Source organism: Sus scrofa, chromosome 18, assembly GCF_054392235.1.
Source record: "Sus scrofa isolate SSC_HxYL_T2T_F1_AM1 chromosome 18, Sscrofa_HxYL_maternal_Yorkshire_Landrace_v2.0, whole genome shotgun sequence".
In the NCBI taxonomy this organism is placed as follows: Eukaryota; Metazoa; Chordata; class Mammalia; order Artiodactyla; family Suidae; genus Sus; species Sus scrofa.
Genome location: NC_139400.1, coordinates 24,169,479 through 24,190,296, shown reverse-complemented (window position 1 = coordinate 24,190,296; position 20,818 = coordinate 24,169,479). Strand labels below are relative to the sequence as shown.

Genomic DNA, 20,818 nt, shown 5'->3' with positions numbered 1-20,818 from the left:
CTGAAGATTTGACTGGGCCATTTGTTTGGGAGCCTCCAGTGTTAGTATCTTTAGGTCATTCCTCTGGGACCAGTCTGCAGAGAGAGTCAGTGATCTTCTCTCTGGAGGTTGAAGGCCTCACTGCCAGCATCCAGGAAACCAAATGGGAAGAGGACGAAAGAGGGCTGGGGGTTCTTGGCATCTAATATGCATAAATTCACTTAATTCCCTCTTTTCCCCCATCCTTCATTGTTCATCCTGTCTCCTGGTCCAGAGACCCTCCATTTTACTCTTCCCAAGGATTAAACCTTCATACTTTTCCCAGAGGATAGGAGAGACAGTTCCCTGGGGGGCGGGGAAGCGGGGAGGCTCCTGGGATCTGACGACTTCCTAAATAGACCTTCAGCTAATCCTTGTATTCGTCACTCCTTCTGTTTCGCCTCCACATCTGGATGAACCTGGGCTGTTGGGAATTCGCAGCAGAAAGTGAATTGCTTCTCAGCTTTTCCTGCTACTGACATAAGAGCCCACTCTCTTGAGCCTATTAGAGGTATTTACCGCGCCGATCTGCTTTCCACCTTCTGAAATTGCATTGCTTTTCCTTTCTCCCTCCTGTTTCCTTTATCCTTGTAAGTCTGTGTTTTTGACAAAAGTAATCTCTTTACTGCCGTTTCAGTGAGATTTTGGAAGGGAGAGAGAACAGATCGGTATATGTTCAATCTGCTTTCTTTACCCAGAAGTAGCTTCCTGCCTAAGTACATCTGTCATTCCTCTTCTCTTGACTCATAAGGCCCTGCCCTGCTTCTCCCATCAGGCAACTGGAGGAAAATGGAACAGCCAGCCCCCTTCTTTCCTACCTCCCCACACCCTTAAGGTCCACCTTTTCTACTTTCTTTCCCTGGAGACTCATCTCAGATTCTACCTTGTCTGTAAAACATTTCCAGAACATCTCAGGCTATGATGAAAAGCACTCATATATCCCTCGAGTTCTGTGTATGTATGTGTCTTGTATTTTCTTTTCAAGAAGTTGAAGACTGGATTATAGTCCTTTTCATGCCAGGGCCTTGCCTGAGATTTCATGAGTTAACTTGCCATGTGGTGTAATGGAAAGAACACAGGCTTTGGAATAAATAGGACCAGTCTGAGGGCATCTCTGAGCCCCAGAACTTTGTTGTCTTGGGCAAGGAACTTCACCCTTGAAGCTCCCTATCTTCTCCATGATAAGAGGTCTTGGTGACTCAATGAGATGAAGCATGTGGCCCTGGTTGGCATAATCCCTGGCATATAGGAGGTACTTAATAAAGGTCAGTCTCCCCACCCCCTTTCCGTGTTCATATCTTCTTAGCATAGTGTTTTTCTTGCAGCAGATGGTCAACAATATTCACTGAATGATTGTTCTGGAAAAGTAAGTTAAGATTCTCCATTAGACATAATTATGCAATTTTTTTGCATCCAAGCTGTAGCACATCAACAATAGGTAGAATCCCTCCTCTAAACCAGAATTTTATGGCAGGAAATTCTTAGCACCTGAATAAGGGGACACTGGGGGACAGAGAAACACAGTATTCGATAAAGCTGAAAGGGCCTTAATCTCAGTATTGGCTTTACCAAAGCCAACCTCGGGCTTACAGCTGTGCTTCCTCTTAGCAATTATAAAAGTGAGAACTCTGTTAACTAACTTCCAATTCAATCCACAGTTTGCCACTTGGGATCCGGAAGCTAGCTGATTTTTTGACCTAAGGTGCTCTGCTATGTAGGGTTGCCAGTTATAATTATATGTTCAGGTGTCAATTAGCAAAACAGCCCATTATTTGGCAGCTTGGAGTAATGAGATGGATCTTATACTCATCTTCCCATTCGACAAGCATTTGATAAGCGCTATATACATAAAATTCTACATTGTGCTGCACCTAGTAAGGTTACATGAAGAACTCGAGGTCAGAAATTTTAAATGTGCCTTCCTTTGTGAGCTCATGAATTTTCAAATATTGCTAGAATCTTGAGCAACAAAGAAAAAGGCAGAACGTTTTCCATAAAAACAGTTCCCTCTCTCACACATGCAAGCATCACTTTGTATTCAAGTGACAAGGATTTCAAAGACAGTTTCCTCATGGAAAGAGAGGATGGAGATTCATTTAGTGGGAAAAAAAATACTTACTGAATATGATTGTTACTGTGCTTGACTCTGGGGAAACCTTAGTGAGTGAATCAGACTGGCTTTCTCCAGGGATTGCTGGTTCCCTGTGATATTTGACTATTTCTTTTCTCTGTAGCAGAGCTTTACATGCCGGTTTTTCTCAAGGCTGTATCTAGATTTGATGGAAAAATAGTATTCATGATGTTCCCACATCATTTTTATACAGTGTATCGCTGTGGCTCACCTAAAGCGAGTCATTTCATGAGACATCCTCTGTCCCTTCTTTATCTCTGTTTCCCATGAATAGAGTCTACATAGAGCATGAAGAGGCAGGACCTCGTTGAGACAGCGCTAGGATGAGTGGCAAGTTTCCACCGAGTTCTTTTGTTTGCAGCTCATGACCTATAACATGTTGGAGAACATAGACTCGGGCCTTCTCTGAACTTCTTAAACTCCCTTTTTCACACTTGCCCTCTCCCTCCAGTCATCAGATGAGAATGGTTATTCAGTTTTTTTATAAGCTCTGTCATTTTTGCTTGTTGCCCTTCTTCCTGCATTTATTTCCTGGTGTGGCGAATTTGGGACATTGGGAAGGTCAAGTCTCCAGAGCACTCCACCCACTTATTTGAGAACCAGATTATTTGGGTGGTCACATTCAGTGATGTGGGGAAGCTGGCTCCCACAGTTCCCAAGAGCTGACTGATAAATTTTCAGAAATCCCATGAGCCAGTTATTAGACACAGCCATTACTAAAACGTCAGTTCTGTGATATCCAACAAAAAAGGTAGTACATACTCAAGCTCATCACTGCTTGATTATTTTACATCTTAACTATTATCTCTGTCCTTAGTTTTTTGTACCTCTCATAGCTGATGGCAGAAACGCTATATATTATACCAGCTGGGTTACTGTGCATCTCTTCCCGACTGAGTTCAGGGATATCACATTGGCAGCTTGAAATGGGCCAGGGTGGGAGTGTTTACAAATGGAAACCAGCAAACTACCCACTGGGATTCCCGCATCTCCCTGAAAATTGTCACCCATTCTCCAGCACAGGACCAGTCATGCCATCCTCTTCTACTGCTGCCAGTGTTCCAGTCACTGATGATCTTGAACCACATCCATGAAAACTCTTCCCCCAGTGTGGTCACGGCTGCCTTCCACGTCTTTGCTCCAGGGCTCTGTGAACTTCAGGTCGGATTTTTACAATGACTCCAGGGCGGCCCTAGAGATGCCCTTCCCTCCATCCTTCTCATCCCCAGTGAACCAGTCATTCATTTCTCTCTTTCTCCCTCTATTTTCACCTCCCTCCCTCTTCTCCCTCCTCCTCTTTATTCTTCTTAAGAGCGAGGGACCTGGAGCTTAACTGACTGGCCTCATGTCTGGCTCTACCATTCACTCCGCGGTGTTACCCTGGGCTTGTGACTGAGCTCAGTGGTGCTTCATTGTCACCATTTGTCGAGAGGAGGTCATGGCAGTGTCTGCTTCACAGTGTTATTATGGGGATTAAATGAGTTCATAATTTTAAAATCACCTGGAGTAATGTCTGGCCTATCGTAAGCCATATATGCATATTTATTTAATAAACGGTTCCTGTTGTTATTGAGCCCTTTCCCACGGGCTTATTGTGTGGTAGACAGTTTAAGACAGTAGCAAGAAAGAAGAGGACGAATATCCTGGGGCTGTAAGACAGGATGAGTAGCTCTGGGAAAAGCGTTAATGAAATAACCTGGAGAAAAGGTGGCAATGAGGAAAGGAGACAAATAAATCAGAAGAGAAACAGTTGCATTTCAGAATAATCTACAAAAAGCAAAGTGTATAAACAGTGTATATTTTATTTTAAATGTACACACCAAGAACCTAAAGGGATACTTTATACTGCATAGAAATTTCCCCTTTTCATGTAAGCAATTAAACCAATTTTGCTCCTCATTCTAGGCAGAAATTGGGTTGTCACAGACTGAAGGTACTTAGGCTAAATCAAATTTGTATTGAACAAGAGCCATGGAGACCAAGTGAGAGATGTATGTCCATATCTATGAAAAACGCGAGCCCAGGAGCCCAGTTCTCATTTGTCTGACCATCTGGAAATCTCCAGTGATCTAAGCACTTAATTTTACCCTCATTTTTAGAACAAAAGGGAAACAATGAAAGAAGAAAATGGGCAGCAGGGACATTCCACTTTTCATTAAAAAAAATCATAGTGATAAAAGGAGCAGAGAGTTTAAAAGAAAAAAATGAGAAACCATTAAAATGATTTGAATGCTCTGTCTGTATTTTGCAGTAGGCTCTATTGTTTTCAGCTACATGGGAACGGTGGTAATTTTATGAATCATTAGAGTTTTCTTTCCAAATTATATCTGCATGTTCTTAAAGTGCCTCCTAAGTTACCCACAGTAAGAGGCTGTTGAACACTTTTATTATTCCATTTAGTACTTTTGAGTTCTGTATTAATTTTGTATTGCAAAAAATGTTGGACTTACAACCTAGAGATAAAATCATGACAGCCGATTCTCTGTGTATTTAATTTCTCCTACGTTTAGACACGTGAGCCTGTCTCTGTTTTCATCCTTAGTCTAATAACAAACTCCACAAAACAATATGAAGCCCTGGTTTGATAGAATGCCCCCCAACCCCCCACCTCAAAGTCGAAAACAACCCAGCAGTTGAGCGTTTTCCTTTGGCGTGTGTATCTCATCAGGCATAGTGATCTGTGAAACATATGCTCTGTTAAGGATACCTAACACCTCCCTTCTAGAGCTGTGGTTTCCAAAGGCCAATCCACCACCCTGGGCCAGCCAGTCCAAAATGGGACCCCTCGGTCAAGGTCAAGGGGGTGGGGGGGGGAAGGTGTGTGAATAGGGTGTAGGTGGGTTAGAGAGAGAGAGAAGGGGGAAGGGGAGCATTTTTAAATTTACTTTTAGGGGAAGAACTGTCCTTTTTCTGACATCATTTTCCTCCTCTTTTTTGGGGAGGGGGTGTTAAAATATTCCTATTTAAAATATTCCTATTTTGGTGCTAAAATATTCCTTTTATCCTATTTCTATAAAAACGGTGATACTGCAGGTGATCTGTTTTAAGCATCCTAACTTAGCAGGGTAAAAAGTTGGATCTATGCCGGTCCATTTATTGTCCCTGGTTGGTGAAATCCCAAAGTCTAGAAATTATTGTACACGTCCGTGTTGGCTGAGTCTTTCCCAATGGTGTGGGCGTTTCCTGTGTGAAGAATGTCTCTTAGAAGGAAATATATCAAAGCTTCAATATTCTGATTTCTAACCCCTAACTGTTCTTGGACTCGGGAGAAAAGCTTCTTCCCTGGGCAGTGTGTGGGTGGTTCTAGTACTGTTCCTTTCATGCAAACTTCGGCGGGATGCCATTGAGTTGAGTTCGTCAGATGCACTCTGGTAATGCCTAAGCTCATACAGGCCTCTCTCTTCACAAACGATGTGTTTTGCTAACTAGGATACGCGTGAACCACTCCTAAATTGGGGGAAAATGAGGGAAAGCTCAAACTGACTTTATGGCAGGTGAGCTGGAGATGTCGCCATGAGTCATAAAGAATATCACCCAAGTGAAGACAGAGTAACTTGTGCAATATCCTAAAGGCAGTTGGGGTTAAAAATCATGTTTGGGACCCAGGTGTCCCGGTGGCTAGCGATTTGACCTTTGCCCAGCCTTGCATACTGCTGTGCTCCGCGTGCCCAGATCACCTAGAACAGTAAACTGTGTAGTATGAGCTAGAATTCAAAATTTACAACAGCCAGTGTTGTCCAACACAAGATCTACTTTTTGAAATTCATCAGTTCTTCTCAAATTCCTTTGTCCCTCCCAGGGTGAGTCATAACCGAGTTGGATCTACAGCCTTGAACAAAATTTCCCTTGCATGTGCACACTTGCACGCTTCTTTGCACACTCTTTCCCCCAGACAGTCCCATATGTTCTGTTTTCCTGGAAACCAAGCTCCCTCCTCATTCTCATCCTCAGAGGACTCCGGCTCTCACCTTTGAGGTGCTTGAGTAACTGAGGCTGAAACAATTTGGAGGCAAGCTTGTCAGCGTAATTGATTGTTACTGTGGTGTGGGCCACCAAAGACAGGGTCCTGCGAAGAGTGGAACAAATGCAGATGCATGCAGAAGCATCTCCCACTGGGTCCGGCCGGACTTCCTCCTCTGACGTGTTGATTTATGTATCTGTAGCTCTTCCCTTATGGATTGTGCCCCATCGTGGGTCATTGGAACCTCCTGCTGAAGAGACCTCACCTTTGCCAGGAAAAAGAATTGTAAAGACTCTGCGCCACGAATTTCCGGGCTTGCTTGTTTGCTGGCACTAAATGGAGGGGCTGAGGACATGTAATCTTTAAAAGGACAAAATAATCGCATGAAACGCTTGAATAGTATCGCTACCTTGAGAGGGGTTTCAGGGAATGTAGATGCTTTGTGCCATGAAAGCAACTAGCCTGCATGGATTGAGATTTTGAGAAATGGAACGAAACGTGAGCGTTGGAGGTCACCTTTGGTGGCAGCTTGGTGTGCTAGAGTCCTTCGAAACCTCTTCCTATTACACTTGTTCCTTGAAACTGCTGTAAGTGTGAGACTTGCTAAAAAAAAATTTAGGGATGATAATGACTGCTCTACTTTCTCACAATCTGTTGGGATATCGATTGAGATATTTACGAAGTACTCCAAGTTCTCGGGAAGAAGGGTGTTAGAGAACGAGACAGTGATGACGTTGGCAGGGCATGGAAGATTACACAAGAGTATAATTTCAGGACGATAAGCTTGAGACACTTTGAATGATTAGCCTAAGCCTGTTTGGCCATCTTATGTCCTGGTGTCCAGTCCTTTTGTCTTTGGTATCAGTTCTGGCTGCTTTAAGAGGCCAGGGTATCAGGAAAGTGTGAAGAGATCAGAGCCCTTGCTGGCTGAAAATTGTCACTAAGTCTCTTGGCTGCTGGCATGGGAGTGGCCTGTTGCTGCAGATGGCTGGTCATACAGAAGAGCTTGGTGACCAGGCTCCATCTGCACTCCCCATCCTGACTCCATCCAGCCTGCTTGCTGAGCTCCCCCACACCTTCCTTCACTGACAGAAGTCTCAACTGAGTGACTCCCTCCACAGCATCCTATAAACATGGTTCTGGTCTCACTAGTCACAGCACTGGAACTGCTATGCGAAGGTCACAGTAACCTTCTTCCGTAATTGGTACTCATCCACCTTGACCTTGCTGCACCAGTCACTGTGGACTGTCTGGAATGATGAGCTCATCACTTACTATTTCCACATTTTCCCTCCAAGTACGGAAAGATTCAGGCTGCCTGAGGTCAAATCCTGGCTGGAACCACAACTTTCGGGTCATGTGACCTTGGACAGCTCTTTGACCTCTTAGTGTTTCCATTTCCTTAGGTATCAAATAGGGATGATAGTATCCATCTTAGAGATAGTATATGTGTATTATATAAATAAAATTTATGGGGAGTTAAATGACATAAGACATTAAAGCACTTCACCCTATGGCACTCTTCATTATACTTGTGTTTCCAGAGGGCAGCACAGTTGTACAACTGAGCATCCATTGCTGAGTGCATAGTAGGTGCTCAGTAAATGTTGGACCAATTGACAAATGGATGATGGGTAGGTAGCTCATTCTAACATTCCCATTTATATTATAATATGCATGCTCTTTATTTTTACAAGTATATCCAACATAAGAGAAAGGAAACAAAGATATATGAGTGTTTTACCTTCATCAATCAAGTAGGGGTTAGAATTTGATTGTCTTTGAATGTATATGTTTTCTTCAATCTTATCTAAACTGTTCTTTTTCCTGCCTGTTCACTTTTATGCAGCTTCCTATTAGAACTTTTTTTTGAGTAAATTAACTTAAAAAAAAAAAACACCTGTATTGGTTAGGTTAAGGAAAAGAATATTTTGGGTTTTTTAAATGTGTGTACAACTAGACTGTAGAGCATGGAATAATATTGGGCCCTTTGAACAGAAAGAGAATGTTTAGAATGTTACAACTGGGGAATAAAATTCCTGGAAAGACTATTACCAGGAGTAAGTCCTCTTTTGGAGTCTTTATTTCTCCATTGGAGGATTTGTGAGTGGTTGGTTGGTTTCTTAAAAGTCAGGTGCCCTCACACTACCCTTCTTCCTTGAAACTCCTTCCTTAGCCTTTATTGTTCTTGTTTTCTTGGTTGTTTTGTCTTTGTCCCTCTCTTGTTTTCTCTGTTGGGTCTTCTTTTCCTCCTGTCTCGACTGTCCAAGCCACCCCAATATTACTGGGGTTGACAGAGCTCCAGTCAACCCCAGCATGCCAACCAGGTCTGTCTTCCTAACACCATTGCCTCAGGATGAGGCACAGTCTGAGATAGTAAAGAGAATGCTGTGATGAGAATCAGAGGCCTGATTTCTTCTTTTTCCCTTTCAAATCGCATTTTCCGTTCTTGCTTTTTAAAGATTTTTCTATTTATCTTTGGTTTTCAGCAGTTGGACTATACTGTGCCTCACTATAGTTTTTTTATATATGTAATGATTTTTATTTTTTATATATGTAATGATTTTTATTTTTTTCCATTATAGCTGGTTTACAGTGTTCTGTCAATTTTCTACTGCAAAGCATGGTGACCCAGTTACACATACATATATACATTCTTTTTTGTCACATTATCATGCTCCATCATAAGTGATCAGACATAGTTCCCAGCAGGATCTCATTGCTAATCCATTCCAAAGGCAATAGTTTGTGTATCTATTAACCCCAAGCTCCCCAACCCACCCCACTCCCACCCCGTCTCCCTTGGCAACCACAGTCTATTCTCCAAGTCCATGATTTTCTTTTCTGTGGAAAGGTTCATTTGTGCCATATATTAGATTCCAGCTATATGTGATGTCGTATGGTATTTGTCCTTTTCTTTCTGACTTACTTCATTCAGTATGGGAGTCTCTAGTTCTATCCATATTGCTGCAAATGGCATTATTTTGTCCTTTTTTATGGCTGAGTGGTATTTCATTGTGTATATATACCACATCTTCCTAATCCCCAATCATCTGTCAGTGGACATTGGGGTTGTTTCCATGACTTGGCTATTGTGTACAGTGCTGCAATGAATATGTGGGTGCATGTGTCTTTTTCAAGGAAAGTTTTATCCAGATACATGCCCAAGAGTGGAATTGCTGGATCATATGGTAATTCTATGTATAGTTTTCTAAGGTATCTCCATTCTGTTCTCCATAGTGGTTGTACCAACTTACATTCCCACCAGCAGTGCAGGAGGGTTCCCTTTTCTCCACACCCCCTCCAGCATTTGTTATTTGTGGATTTATTAATGATGGCCATTCTGACTAGTGTGAGGTGGTATCTCGTGGTAGTTTTGATTTGTATACAATAAGTGAGGCTCCCTTCACTTATTTTCCTTTTCCAGCATCTGAAAACAATGGCTTCATATAGTTCCTCTGGTTTTCTGGTAAACCAAGACTTGAAGCTATTTTGTACCAAAATACGTTAGTATTACTTGTCTGCCAAGCAAGAGCATTTTCTCCGTTATCAAAATGACATTGCCACTGTTGCCAACATTAGTAAGAATTTCTTAATATTGAATACTATCTAGTCCATGTTGACATTTCCCAAATGTCACAGACATGTTCTTCACGACTGGTTTGTCCAAACTAGGATTCCATCTAGGACCATCATGATGACGTGGCTTCAGAGAATTAGACTGTGGGCGGCAAGGTACTTTCGGCTCTGGAACTGGGATTCTAAGCTCCACCGCCTAGTACCCTGCCCCGCTTCTCTCCATCTGTAGGTGAAAGCCCTCCGCTTGTCATTCAGGCCTCCTGCCACCAGCTGGCTCCTCCTGTCCTGTCAACACTTTGTCCTCCGCCAACCACCCTTGTCTTCTCTTTGCTTGAGACAGCTTTCACCTCATCCCCAGCCGTAGCCTGCCTCTTTCCTCTAGCCTGAAGTGCCTTGTCTCCTTCTTTCCATATATCCAATCCCCCCTCTAGATCCCAGTGCAGGCTCCCCACCTCCTGCTCTCCTACGTTGTCTTTGGACTCTCTTGGAATACCACTTGTTGCCTGCTCTAAATGCTGTCATACCAACTAGATTATGCCAAGAACACGACTTGGGAAAAAAGAAGTGCTGTAGTGTTGCTGCTAATTTTAGTCCCGTTATACTTCTGTTTGCTCCTAATCTGTAACACTATGTTGTTTGCATGATAGGTAACCTAAATGTGCTTTTGAGGGAGTTCCCGTCTTGGCACAGTGGAAACGAATCTGACTAGGAACCATGAGGTTGCGGGTTCGATCCCTGGCCCTGCTCAGTGGGTTAAGGATCCAGCATTGCCGTGAGCTGCGGTGTAGGTCACAGATGCGGCTCGGATCTGGCATTGCTGTGGCTGTGGTGTAGGCCGGCAGCAACAGCTCCAATCAGACCCCTAGCCTGAGAATCTCCATATGCCACGGGTGCAATCCTATAAAGACAAAAGACAAAAAAAAAAAAAAAGTGCTTTTGCAATTTGTGTGTGGTGTCTGTGGGCTTGGGAGGGTGGAGTTGGGAATATTTCCTGCAAATGCTAATGCTTACCTGTTCCTTGATCTCCTTGTCCTCTGTGTCTCTTATATGCCAAGGGGAATTGATAACCTGGCTGTAGAGTTACATCGATGAGAAGTATGTAAGTCAACAAATACTCCTTTATTTCCTAGTCTTACCTTGGGAAATACAGATGTCCCCTGGGATCTCATATTACCTAATTAAGCACAACTGTTGTGTATTCTTTCTCCTCCCCTGCTATTTTGTTTTGTTCTGAATCATACACCCCTCAATAAACCTCTTAAAAAGCCAGCTGTGCTTATAAGATATGTTAGGTGCAGATTTTATTCAACCATAAATGATCCTCTACCCAAAATGCCTGAAAAAAATATTAGTGGTAATCTACATCACATACAGTTTCCAAGTTTTTAATTAGCAAATAAATTTTACGAACACTTTTGTGAATTCTGAAGGGATGTATGGTTTTTCTGATTGCCCAAAGTTTGACCTCATATTTTCTTTGTTTAAGCCTCCTTATAAATTCCATCTAACTCTTTAGTCTGCCAGAACTTGGAATGTATTTCCCTTTTGGCTATCTTAGTATATTTGTCTTTTCTGAATGGTAGAATGGAACCTTTTGAAATTATCCTCCTGCACTAGAAGTTGATCATCTAATGACAAGTGACAACAGATTGGATTAATTTGTTTATATTTTCTTAGCGGAAAAGGGGAAAAGAGGGATATTCAAAATGTTTTGTACCAGGTATGTGTGTATTGTAAAAGAAGCTTCAGGATTTGGCTTCTCACTGCCTCTCTCAGCCTGCCCTCCCATTCTACACACACACACACACACACACACACACACACACACACACACACACACACACACACACACACACACACACCCTTCACCCCAGCCCCCCCACATACACACACCCTTCACCGCAGCCATGAAGAAGCACATGCAATTCCCCACATCCCCTGGGATTTTCAGCTTCATGCTGCTCCATCTACCCAAAGTGCTTTTTCTGCATCTTTGTCAATTGACACATTGCTATTTATCTTTGAGGACCCGGGTCAGTTGTAACTTCCTCTTTCTCAGGACTCCCTCCACCCCCTTCGAATCTGGTCCAATGAACTGTTTGTTCCTCTGTGCCCCTGCTGTACAATATACAGATGCCCAGGAGAACAGCACCTGTGACCCTTCGTTGTCCTTATTTGTGAACGTGTGTGTCTCCTCCTCCTCTCTGTGATCATTGGAGGGCAGGGACCTTGTCTCATCTGGCTTTTTATCTCCTACCGTGAGCCTCATATTGGGCACAGAGGAAATATTTACTTAATAAATATACAATCCCTTTAATTAATGTTTATATTCCCAGCTCTTTCTTCACAAGACTTCTGATCCTTCTGAACAGTTCTCATCCATAGCAGTGGTCTATAATCGAATTGCTAACAATACTGCCACATCTTCACATTTTAAAAATAACCCCTAAATGAAAACCATTATAATAGAAGACTTACACACTTACAGATGGTATTCTCAAACAAATTTTGGAAAGGGTGCCTGTTCATTTGTGTGATGGTTGGGCATAAATTGTTTAAAATTGGGATTTAACATGCATGCATATAACCACTAACCAGATGTCCCTCCCAGTCAGTATCCCCCCTCCACCAACAGCGAGTGTTAGTCTGAGTTCTCAACCAGAACCAAAAGTGGAGGAAGGGGAGATGGATAGGTAGATAGATATGTTCTAGGTGTTTCTAACAGGAGGACCTAATGGAGGTGAGGGAGAGTCTTCCCACACAGAGGAGTTTTTAGCTGAGACCTGAAGAACAGGAAAAAGTACTCCAGGGAGTTCCCTGGTGGCCTAGTGGTTATGGATCCAGCATTGTCACTGTTGTGGCTTGGGTCACTGCTGGGGCACAGGTTCAGTCCCAGACCTGGGAACTTCTGTGTGTGACAGGCACTGCCAAAAAAAGAAAAGGTACTCTAGGAAAGGAAGACAAGGGGCAGAACCTTTGCAGGTGGGTACAAAGCTCTGAGATAAGAATATAGAACCGAAGCGGCCAGATCTTAGAGGCAAGGGGGAAATGGCAGAATGTGAGGCTTGGGGGGTAGATAGAAGCCCTTCCATGAAGGGCCCAATGGCTTGTATGAAGACTATGGGACCTAGTGCATTAAAGATCTTTAAGTTGGTAGAGACATAATCAGATAGAAATTTACATTTTTTTCTTTTGATGTAAAATTTACAAACTGTAAAGTGCATAGTCCCAAGGGCAAAAAATTTTTAATATTTTTATTCCTGCAACAACCACCCACTCAAGATATTTCCAGCCCCTGGAAGGTTCTCTCCTTCCCCATCAGACCACTTCCTGCAAAGATAGCCACTCCTCTGACTTCCCTTGCTAGGGGTTCCTTTTGCCTATTTTTGAATTACAGGGATGACAAAAATCATCACAGAGTTGTGCTCCTTTCTGTCTGACTCTTTTCACTCGCACACAGTCTGGAAGATCTATCCATGTTGTTATGTGTGGTGAGATTTTGTCCTTTTTCTTTGCCCTGCAGTATTCTGTTGTATGGACGTACCACAGTTGATTTACCTGTTCAGCTATTGTGAATAAATCTGCTCTGATGACTTGTGTTCATGCCTTTTGAGACATGAAGGACAAGTTATGTATTTGTCCATATGGACATTAAGTAATCACTTCTATGGGAGACATAACTTTTTAAAAGATCACTCTACTTGTGAATTTCCCATTGTGGTTCAGTGGGTTAAGAACCTGACATAATGTCTTTAAGGATGTGGGTTTGATTCCTGGCCTCGCTCAGTGGGTTAAGGATCCAGCATTGCTGCAAGCTGCAGCATAGGCTGCAGATGTGGCTCAGATGTGGCATTGGCATAGACCAGTATCTGCAGTTCCAATTCGACCCCTAGCCCTGGAACTTCCATATGCTGCAGGTATGGCCCTTAAAAAAAAGAAAGAAAAGAAAAAAACTATGGAAATAGTGTTACCTGCCCTCAAAACCTCAGTGAATTCATTAAAATAAATAAAAGATCACTCTACTTGTGAGGCGGGGGATGACTGACTGGAAGAGAGTCGAAGTGGCAGTTTCCTAAGTTACCAAAGCCCTGGATGCATAGTCTTTTACAGTTAGGTTATTAAAGGAGCAAACCCATTCAGAATATTTTAAACATCACATGAATTTTTAAATGTAGATTAAAAACCAGAAAGCAGATTTCCTTTCAGTTTCTGTATTTACTGTCATTGTCATAGTTGTTGTTTACAACCAACTCCAACTTAGAGCTGATAGTAATTGGAAGAATAATACGGCATGACAGGTTTTGGTGACTTATAGTTGGATATGTCCCCATAAAGAGTGTTGTTGTCATCACCAGACCTTTGTGAAACCCCCTCCCTCCATAGTTGCTAGTGTGTGTGTGTGTGTGTGTGTGTGTGCACGCGTGTGTGCATGTGTGTGGTTTTACTCTATGTTTTCTTTCAAATTCTTCCTAAAGAACCAGGACCCTAGGTCCTTTGTGGCATTTCTAACCATCCCTGCTCCAGGGCTAAAACAACACACATACAGAGACTGCATTCTCCAAACTAAAGTTTTTTGGGTTTGTACTTCCTGAATTGCAAATTTATTTATCTATCTTAAAACTTTAGTGCGTTTAGTTGTGTGTATATATTTATGAGTTGCCATTATAGAAATAATAAAATCAGGTGAAATTAAGAATGTCTTTGTAGAAAAGTCTAAAACCTTTAGTGATAATAAATGTTCAGTCTTTAGAATCATGAGAATTATGATACAATTATGATCTGATTCCACCTTACCAAATCAGGCTGTGTGTGTGTGTGTGTGTGTGTGTGAGGGAGAGAGAGAGAGAGAGAGAAATTTCAGGGTCAGGGATCAAATCTGAGCCACAACACTGACCCAAACCATAGCATTAACAATGGCAGATCAAAGTTCCCGTTGTGACGCAGTGGTTAACGAAGCTGACTAGGAACCATGAGGTTGTGGGCTTGATCCCTGGCCTTGCTTAGTGGGTTAAGGATCTGGCGTTGCCATGAGCTGTGGTGTAGGTCACGGATGTGGCTCAGATCCCACATTGCTGTGGCTCTGGTGTAGGCCGGTAGCTACGGCTCCGATTCAACCCCTAGCCTGGGAACCTCCATGTGCCGCGGGAGCGGCCCTAGAAAAGGCAAAAAACAGAACAAAATAAAAAAACAATGCCAGATCTTTAACCTGCCAAGCCACCAGGGAACCCCCCCAAATCAGAGTTTTGACCCACTATTTTGCGTTATAATTATTCTCTACATTGATCTTTTCACCCTGTTCTGAATGTACATTAATTCATCTAACAAACCTCTCCTGAACACCTGCAGTATGCCAGATACCTTGCTGCTGGGCAGTAGTGACACAAAGGGATAGTCCGAGGTCAAAAGGAATTTGTAGTGTGATGGAAGAAGATGTAAACAAAGAAGTGAACCAGTGGTCATCATACCCTGTTAGAGCTTGGGCTCCATGGGCAAGGTGTTAAATGTCCCATCACCTTCATTCATTCATTAAAATTTTTGAGTGCAGACACAAGAGCGAGTCCTTGTCTACAGTCTTCTTCTGTTAGATTCCTGGGGTATCTGTAAGAAACTTTAGCTAGTTGATTTTTCATAGCAATGATATTTTTATTGCCTCCGCTATCCTGGGATTTTTTTTTTCCTTTTCTCATTTTTCATGTCATGCTCAGACTTATTACCTGGTAATAAGTTGCAAGGAATGAGAATTGAGTTATTTTTAAACAAATATCAATCACTTGTGATATGTTTAATAGGAATTATAATGAATAAAACCAGGGTTTTACTTATTATGAAGTCATTATCATCAGCACTGGCATATCCCCAAATTAATAATGAGACAATAAATCATTGGTGATGCCAGAGAGATCAAATAAATAAAAATAGGGTTGACCTTATTACAAATTTGATATTTTCAGTATTTGTCTGTCAGAGCCACTGATTTGGAAATTGTTATAAATTCTTGGAAAATGGGAACTCGTTCTTTCCCCCTGTAAAACTACCCATCATTTGGCACACTACCAGAGTCATTTTCCTTGAAGAGAATGTAGTGATGGATTATCCAGAGTGCTGCCATGACAAGGTAAACCAACCAGATAGCTGGAAAATTGTGTCTAATCATATAGCATCACCTAGGCTCTGTGTCGAGCACAACCATGAGAATTAAACCATGTCATTCTACTCAGTCCCTGTAGGTCCTTCCTGTTTATCTCGAAACCTCTATCTCCAGGGGATATTCCTGTGTGCTAACAGTCTCCCCTTCCACTCGGACTGTCATCAGCAGGGTTCTAGTCCCCCAACAGCACTGGGAGAAATACAGACCAAACCGAATCCACCCAGAGACATTTCCAAAGGCAGAGATGGCTATGTCTAGCCTCCCTCAACTGTATGACCTTCCTCACGTTATTTGTAGGGGCTAAAATGATCCGGACTATTTCTATGAGTAGGGTTGTTCTGAAGATCCTGAGAAATTATAGACAAGTGAGGGAAGGAAAAGATGGGAGATGGTTCGGGGTAAAAACACCAGCCACCTCACTTTTGAGTAGGTGGCGATATAATCAGGAAGAACAGACACACATGAGATGACTTGGAACCATGACCCAACATTCCCTCCATCTAAAAGCACCAAGACGCTGAGGGATGAGGACCAGTAGAGAAGAGGAGTCATCAAATTACTTAGCTACTAGGAGAGTAGATTGAGTCGCAAGGAAGGAAAGGGCTACCCAACCCCGGAGGTACTTAGCAGTAGCATCATTGGGATGCTACCAGGCCCTTTCTCTCGGTCATCTGAGCAACCTCCCTCTGCTCATCTTCCCTGCAGTATTTTAGACTTTAAATGGCCTTTGTTAGGATGGCTGGATTCCACACTCTTTTATTAGTTGCCGTCCACGTGTTGTAGGAGAGCCTGTGTCCTTAATCAAGGCAAGGATTTTAGATTCTTCTTAGCAGCATGGGGACATGGAGCCAAGCAGAATCAATTCCTGTCACTCACAGATTCAGAGGAACAGGATTATGGATCAGGATGAAGCTGCGGTGCTTTAATCTTAAAATCAATACAGAAAAGGAAGTTGAACTTGTGGGGATTCTAGAGAGACTGTAATTTGGTTTCCTGTGAAGTTTGCCTTACAGAATATACCTGCTCCTTCCTTTGCACCCTCTGATTATTTCAGTTGGGGTTTTGAGGAGAGGAGAAGGAAGGAAGAAACCTCTAAGAATAAGTAATCCAGAATAAGCGTGTACATGCAAACTCATAACTCATGTGGATCCTCCATTGTGTTGAGAAAAGCTGTGCTCTCTGCTCCATTCTTTTTATTTTTAGGAAAAAACAAAAGAAACCCCAAACTCTTATGACATAGTCTATAGTTAAGCATAATAAAATGCCATTGTTTATTTTACAGGTTACTGGTCAGACTGGAAAAAAAATTAATGCTTACTTTTCTGGCTAAGCCTACTGTTGCTTATATAATTCTATGTAAATACATATTCAGCAAACCAGTTACTGACCAAAGGATCCCAAAGTGCTAAGCATGTCATTAATATTTACTCCAGTGTAATTGTACTCCTATCAAAAGAGATGTAAACTAATGGTTTTAAACAACACTGTCTTAATCGAAGATTTAGAATATATTGACTATGCCTTTTTTCGGGTATAATGCTGATTTAATGTGCAGGACCATGCGTCTCTAAGATGGGTATATTTTTTTCCTGTGGCTATTCTTTTAATTCCATTTTAAAGCACATCTGAGTCTATGGACTTCCCGTCGTGGCGCAGCAGAAACAAATCCGACTAGGAACCATGAGGTTGTGGGTTCGATCCCTGGCCTCGCTCAGTGGGTTAAGGATCCAGCGTTGCCATGAGCTGTGGTGTGGGTCGCAGACGTGGCTCAGATCTGGTGTTGCTGTGGCTGTGGCGTAAGGCTGGCAGCTGTAGCTCCAATTAGACCCCTAGACTGGGAACTTCCATGTGCCGCAGGTACGGCCCTAAAAAGCAAAAAAATAAAAAAGCGAAATAAATTTTTAAAAAAGCACATCTGAGTCTATTTGGACACTGCTTCTCTAGAGACAAAAACAGTAGGAAATACTGTGATTTCATGAGAAAGTGTTTCCGAGGCAGAAACTCGGTGGAGTTAAAAGAGCAAAGCCCTGCGCCCTTGCTTTGCGTCTTTCTTTTTCTAAGCCTGCTGCCTCCTCTTTACACTGGGGATGATTAAGGGATTCAGCTCAGGTAAGTGTATTGAGAGAATTAAATGAGGTAAAGCATGTAGAACGCCTAGCCGGGCACTTTGCACCTGTAAGAATCCCCAATGCGCATGGTTATCATGCATATTATGTGAGTTTCAAGTGAGGTAATATATGCCGTATATGTGAAAACATTCTACAAGCTGTAAGGCACAATACAAATGTTAGTTGTTATTCTTAATAGATTTAATAGATTGATGGTTTTGAAACTTTTAAAACAAATCCTGGAAGGCTTTTTCTTTATGCTGCCTGTCATAGGTCCCTAATCTCAAAGCAGAACCCTGGGGGCGATAAATCAGCCTCCAACTGTTATGCATTGTCTTTCTGAAAAGCAGCGGAGCTGTCTTGTGGATGCCAAGAATTCCATGAAGTCAATTTGAAAATCCCTGTCCTGTGTCCTTCCCTTAAAACAAAACAACACCACGTTTAGAGATCAGCACTATGTACGATGCTTATTTTGTTGTTCGTTTTAATGAATATTTTTACATGTCATGTCCTTCCAGGAAAGCCCAAGTGTCTTAAGTGATTGCCTCCTTTTAAAGTTGTCCTTCCTTGTCCTACACTTGAGTCAACATACTCATGAGTTTCTGTGTCCTCTGTCTTTGTGTTCTTCCAGAGCACAATCATTTTGGAGAAGACAGTGCAAGACCTCATGAACCTGATGCATGACTTGAGTGCTTACTCGGATCAGTTCCTCAACATGGTGTGTGTGAAGCTCCAGGAATACAAAGACACCTGCACTGCAGCCTACAGGTAGAGCTTCTGTTGGGAGCTTAGCCATTAATTTAGAACTTGACCGTTGGGGTGGTCTGTGATGTTGCCTTCGTAGCCTGACTTTCCATCATGATGGAAAAGGACTCATCCTTGAGTTTATCAAGAGGCCTGATAAGAACATGCTCTAAAGAAATAGTCTCCTAGACACATGTGTGACTAGGAGTCATGGCAACAGAAGGGATGAAAAGGACAAAGGGACAAAGCTATGAGGACTGCCCTTGGGTGGCTTAGATAAAGTTCAGCCTCGATTTTCATGAAAGTCTAGAATCATAAGATGTGTCCTCCTCAGGGCAATTCCAGCACTTTATTAGTCCCTCTTATTACTCTAAAAGACCTTTGAAGTGAAGCAATTTCAATGTTCCCACTGTGGCACAGAGAATTAAGGATCTGGCATTGTCTCTGGTGGTGTGGGTTCGATCCCTGGCCCAGGAGCTTCCATATGCCAAAAAGGAAAAACAAAAAAAGCAATTCTGAACACTTAGTAGCCCTTAATAATCTGTAATGTGATTTCTTTTTGGTTTGTACAAATGTCCTCCTCCTGATGTTGGATCTGTATCCTTCTTTATGTCATGAAAGGATGGTAACACCTGTTTTTAGCCTCAGTGGAAATGAAAAGTCATTGTTGTGAACTTGAAAACCTTTAGTTTTCTGTCCGATTTCTTTTCTCTGGGTTCAAAGCTTTTCTTTGAGCTGGTGAAAAAGATCGTAGCACTTCTTATAAAAAAGCTAATAATAGGAACAAATTATGGTCTGGTTGACAAGATCTGAAACAATTAGGGAAGAAAAGAATGTGTAATAAAATACTAAATTTTATGTGATATATAATTAAGGCTAGATAGGTGCAGTACAGCACCTAATCAAGTACTGCTTTCATGATACAGACTCTAAGAGCAGAAGGAATAAAACGTGAGAGTGACAGGGTGATGGAGTCAGGAAAACTCTCACAGAAGATGCGATAGGCGTTGGACCTTAGAAAGGTAGATGAGATTCAGGGAGGTGGAAAGAATAAATAGGGGCATTGCATGGATGGAGAGGCAGCACAAACGCCTGATATTCAACATGTGAAGGGGATGAAGAGGAGGAGGTTTGAATGGAACAGAGTTCCTCGGAGAAGGTAGTAGTCAATAATGTTGAATAAGAAAAGTAAGACCGGAGTTCCCGTGGTGGCCCAGTGGTTAACAAATCCGACTAGGAACCATGAGGTTGAGGGTTCGATCCCTGACCTTGCTCAGTGGGTTAAGGATCTGGCATTGCCGTGAGCTGTGGTGTAGGTCGCAGATGCAGCTCGGATCCTGCGTTGCTGTGGCTCTGGTGTAGGCCGGTGGCTGCAGCTCCGATTCGACCCCTCGCCTGGGAACCTCCATATGCCACGGGAGCGGCCCTAGAAAAAGCAAAAAGACAAAAAAAAAAGAAAGAAAGAAAAGAAAAGTAAGAGCAAATCATAAAAAATGAAACTGAGATTTAGATGTTTAATAGTAGATAATAAGGAGCCATTCTAAGTAAGCCCGGCTACAGTGTTGAGGGAAGATTAATCTGGCCAAGCAGTACAACAAAGATGAATGCTTGACCTCCTTCACTGCAGCAATAAGTGGTATTTATCCACAAGTTAACATGAATCAAGTAAAGGAAAGAAACCCAACCATCTCACTGAGTGATGAACTCCCAATAATATTTTACCTTTTTTTTGTTCATTAATTATTCATCAAGGGAATTCCTGTCGAACTCGGAAACAAATCCGACTAGGGACCATGAGGTTGCCGGTTCGATCCCTGGCCTCGCTCAGTGGGTTAACAATCTGGCGTTGCCGTGAGCTGTGGTGTAGGTCAAAGACGCAGCTTGGATCCCGCATTGCTGTGGCTGTGGTGTAGACTGGCAGCTACAGCTCCTATTAGCCCCCTAGCCTGGGAACCTCCATACGCCATAGGTGCAGCCCTAAAAAGACAAAAAGACAAAAAAAAAAAAATTGTTCATCAAGAATGATAGGCTCACAGACTTTGCTGTATAGCACAGAGAAATCTACCCAGTATTCTGTGATGGTCTATGGGGGAAAGGATTGAAAGAGAATGGATGTGTGTGCACATATA

At 42.4% G+C, this 20,818-nt stretch overlaps 1 protein-coding gene across 8 annotated transcripts in view; it reads left to right on the top strand.

Moving 5' to 3' along the window:
• EXOC4 (exocyst complex component 4) overlaps positions 1-20,818 on the top strand; it is a 799,095-nt gene that overhangs the window by 610,383 nt on the left and 167,894 nt on the right. For 7 of the 8 annotated variants that reach the window (XR_014833792.1, XR_014833790.1, XR_014833791.1 and 4 more), the window contains exon 12: positions 18,577-18,713. Coding sequence is in view for 1 of the 8 variants with exons in the window: in XM_021078821.2 (XP_020934480.1) it covers positions 18,577-18,713 (137 nt within the window). In the remaining 7 variants the exon portion in view is untranslated. Of the gene's footprint in view, positions 1-18,576; positions 20,659-20,818 lie in introns of all 8 variants that reach the window. The other variant, XR_014833796.1, reaches the window with a different exon arrangement.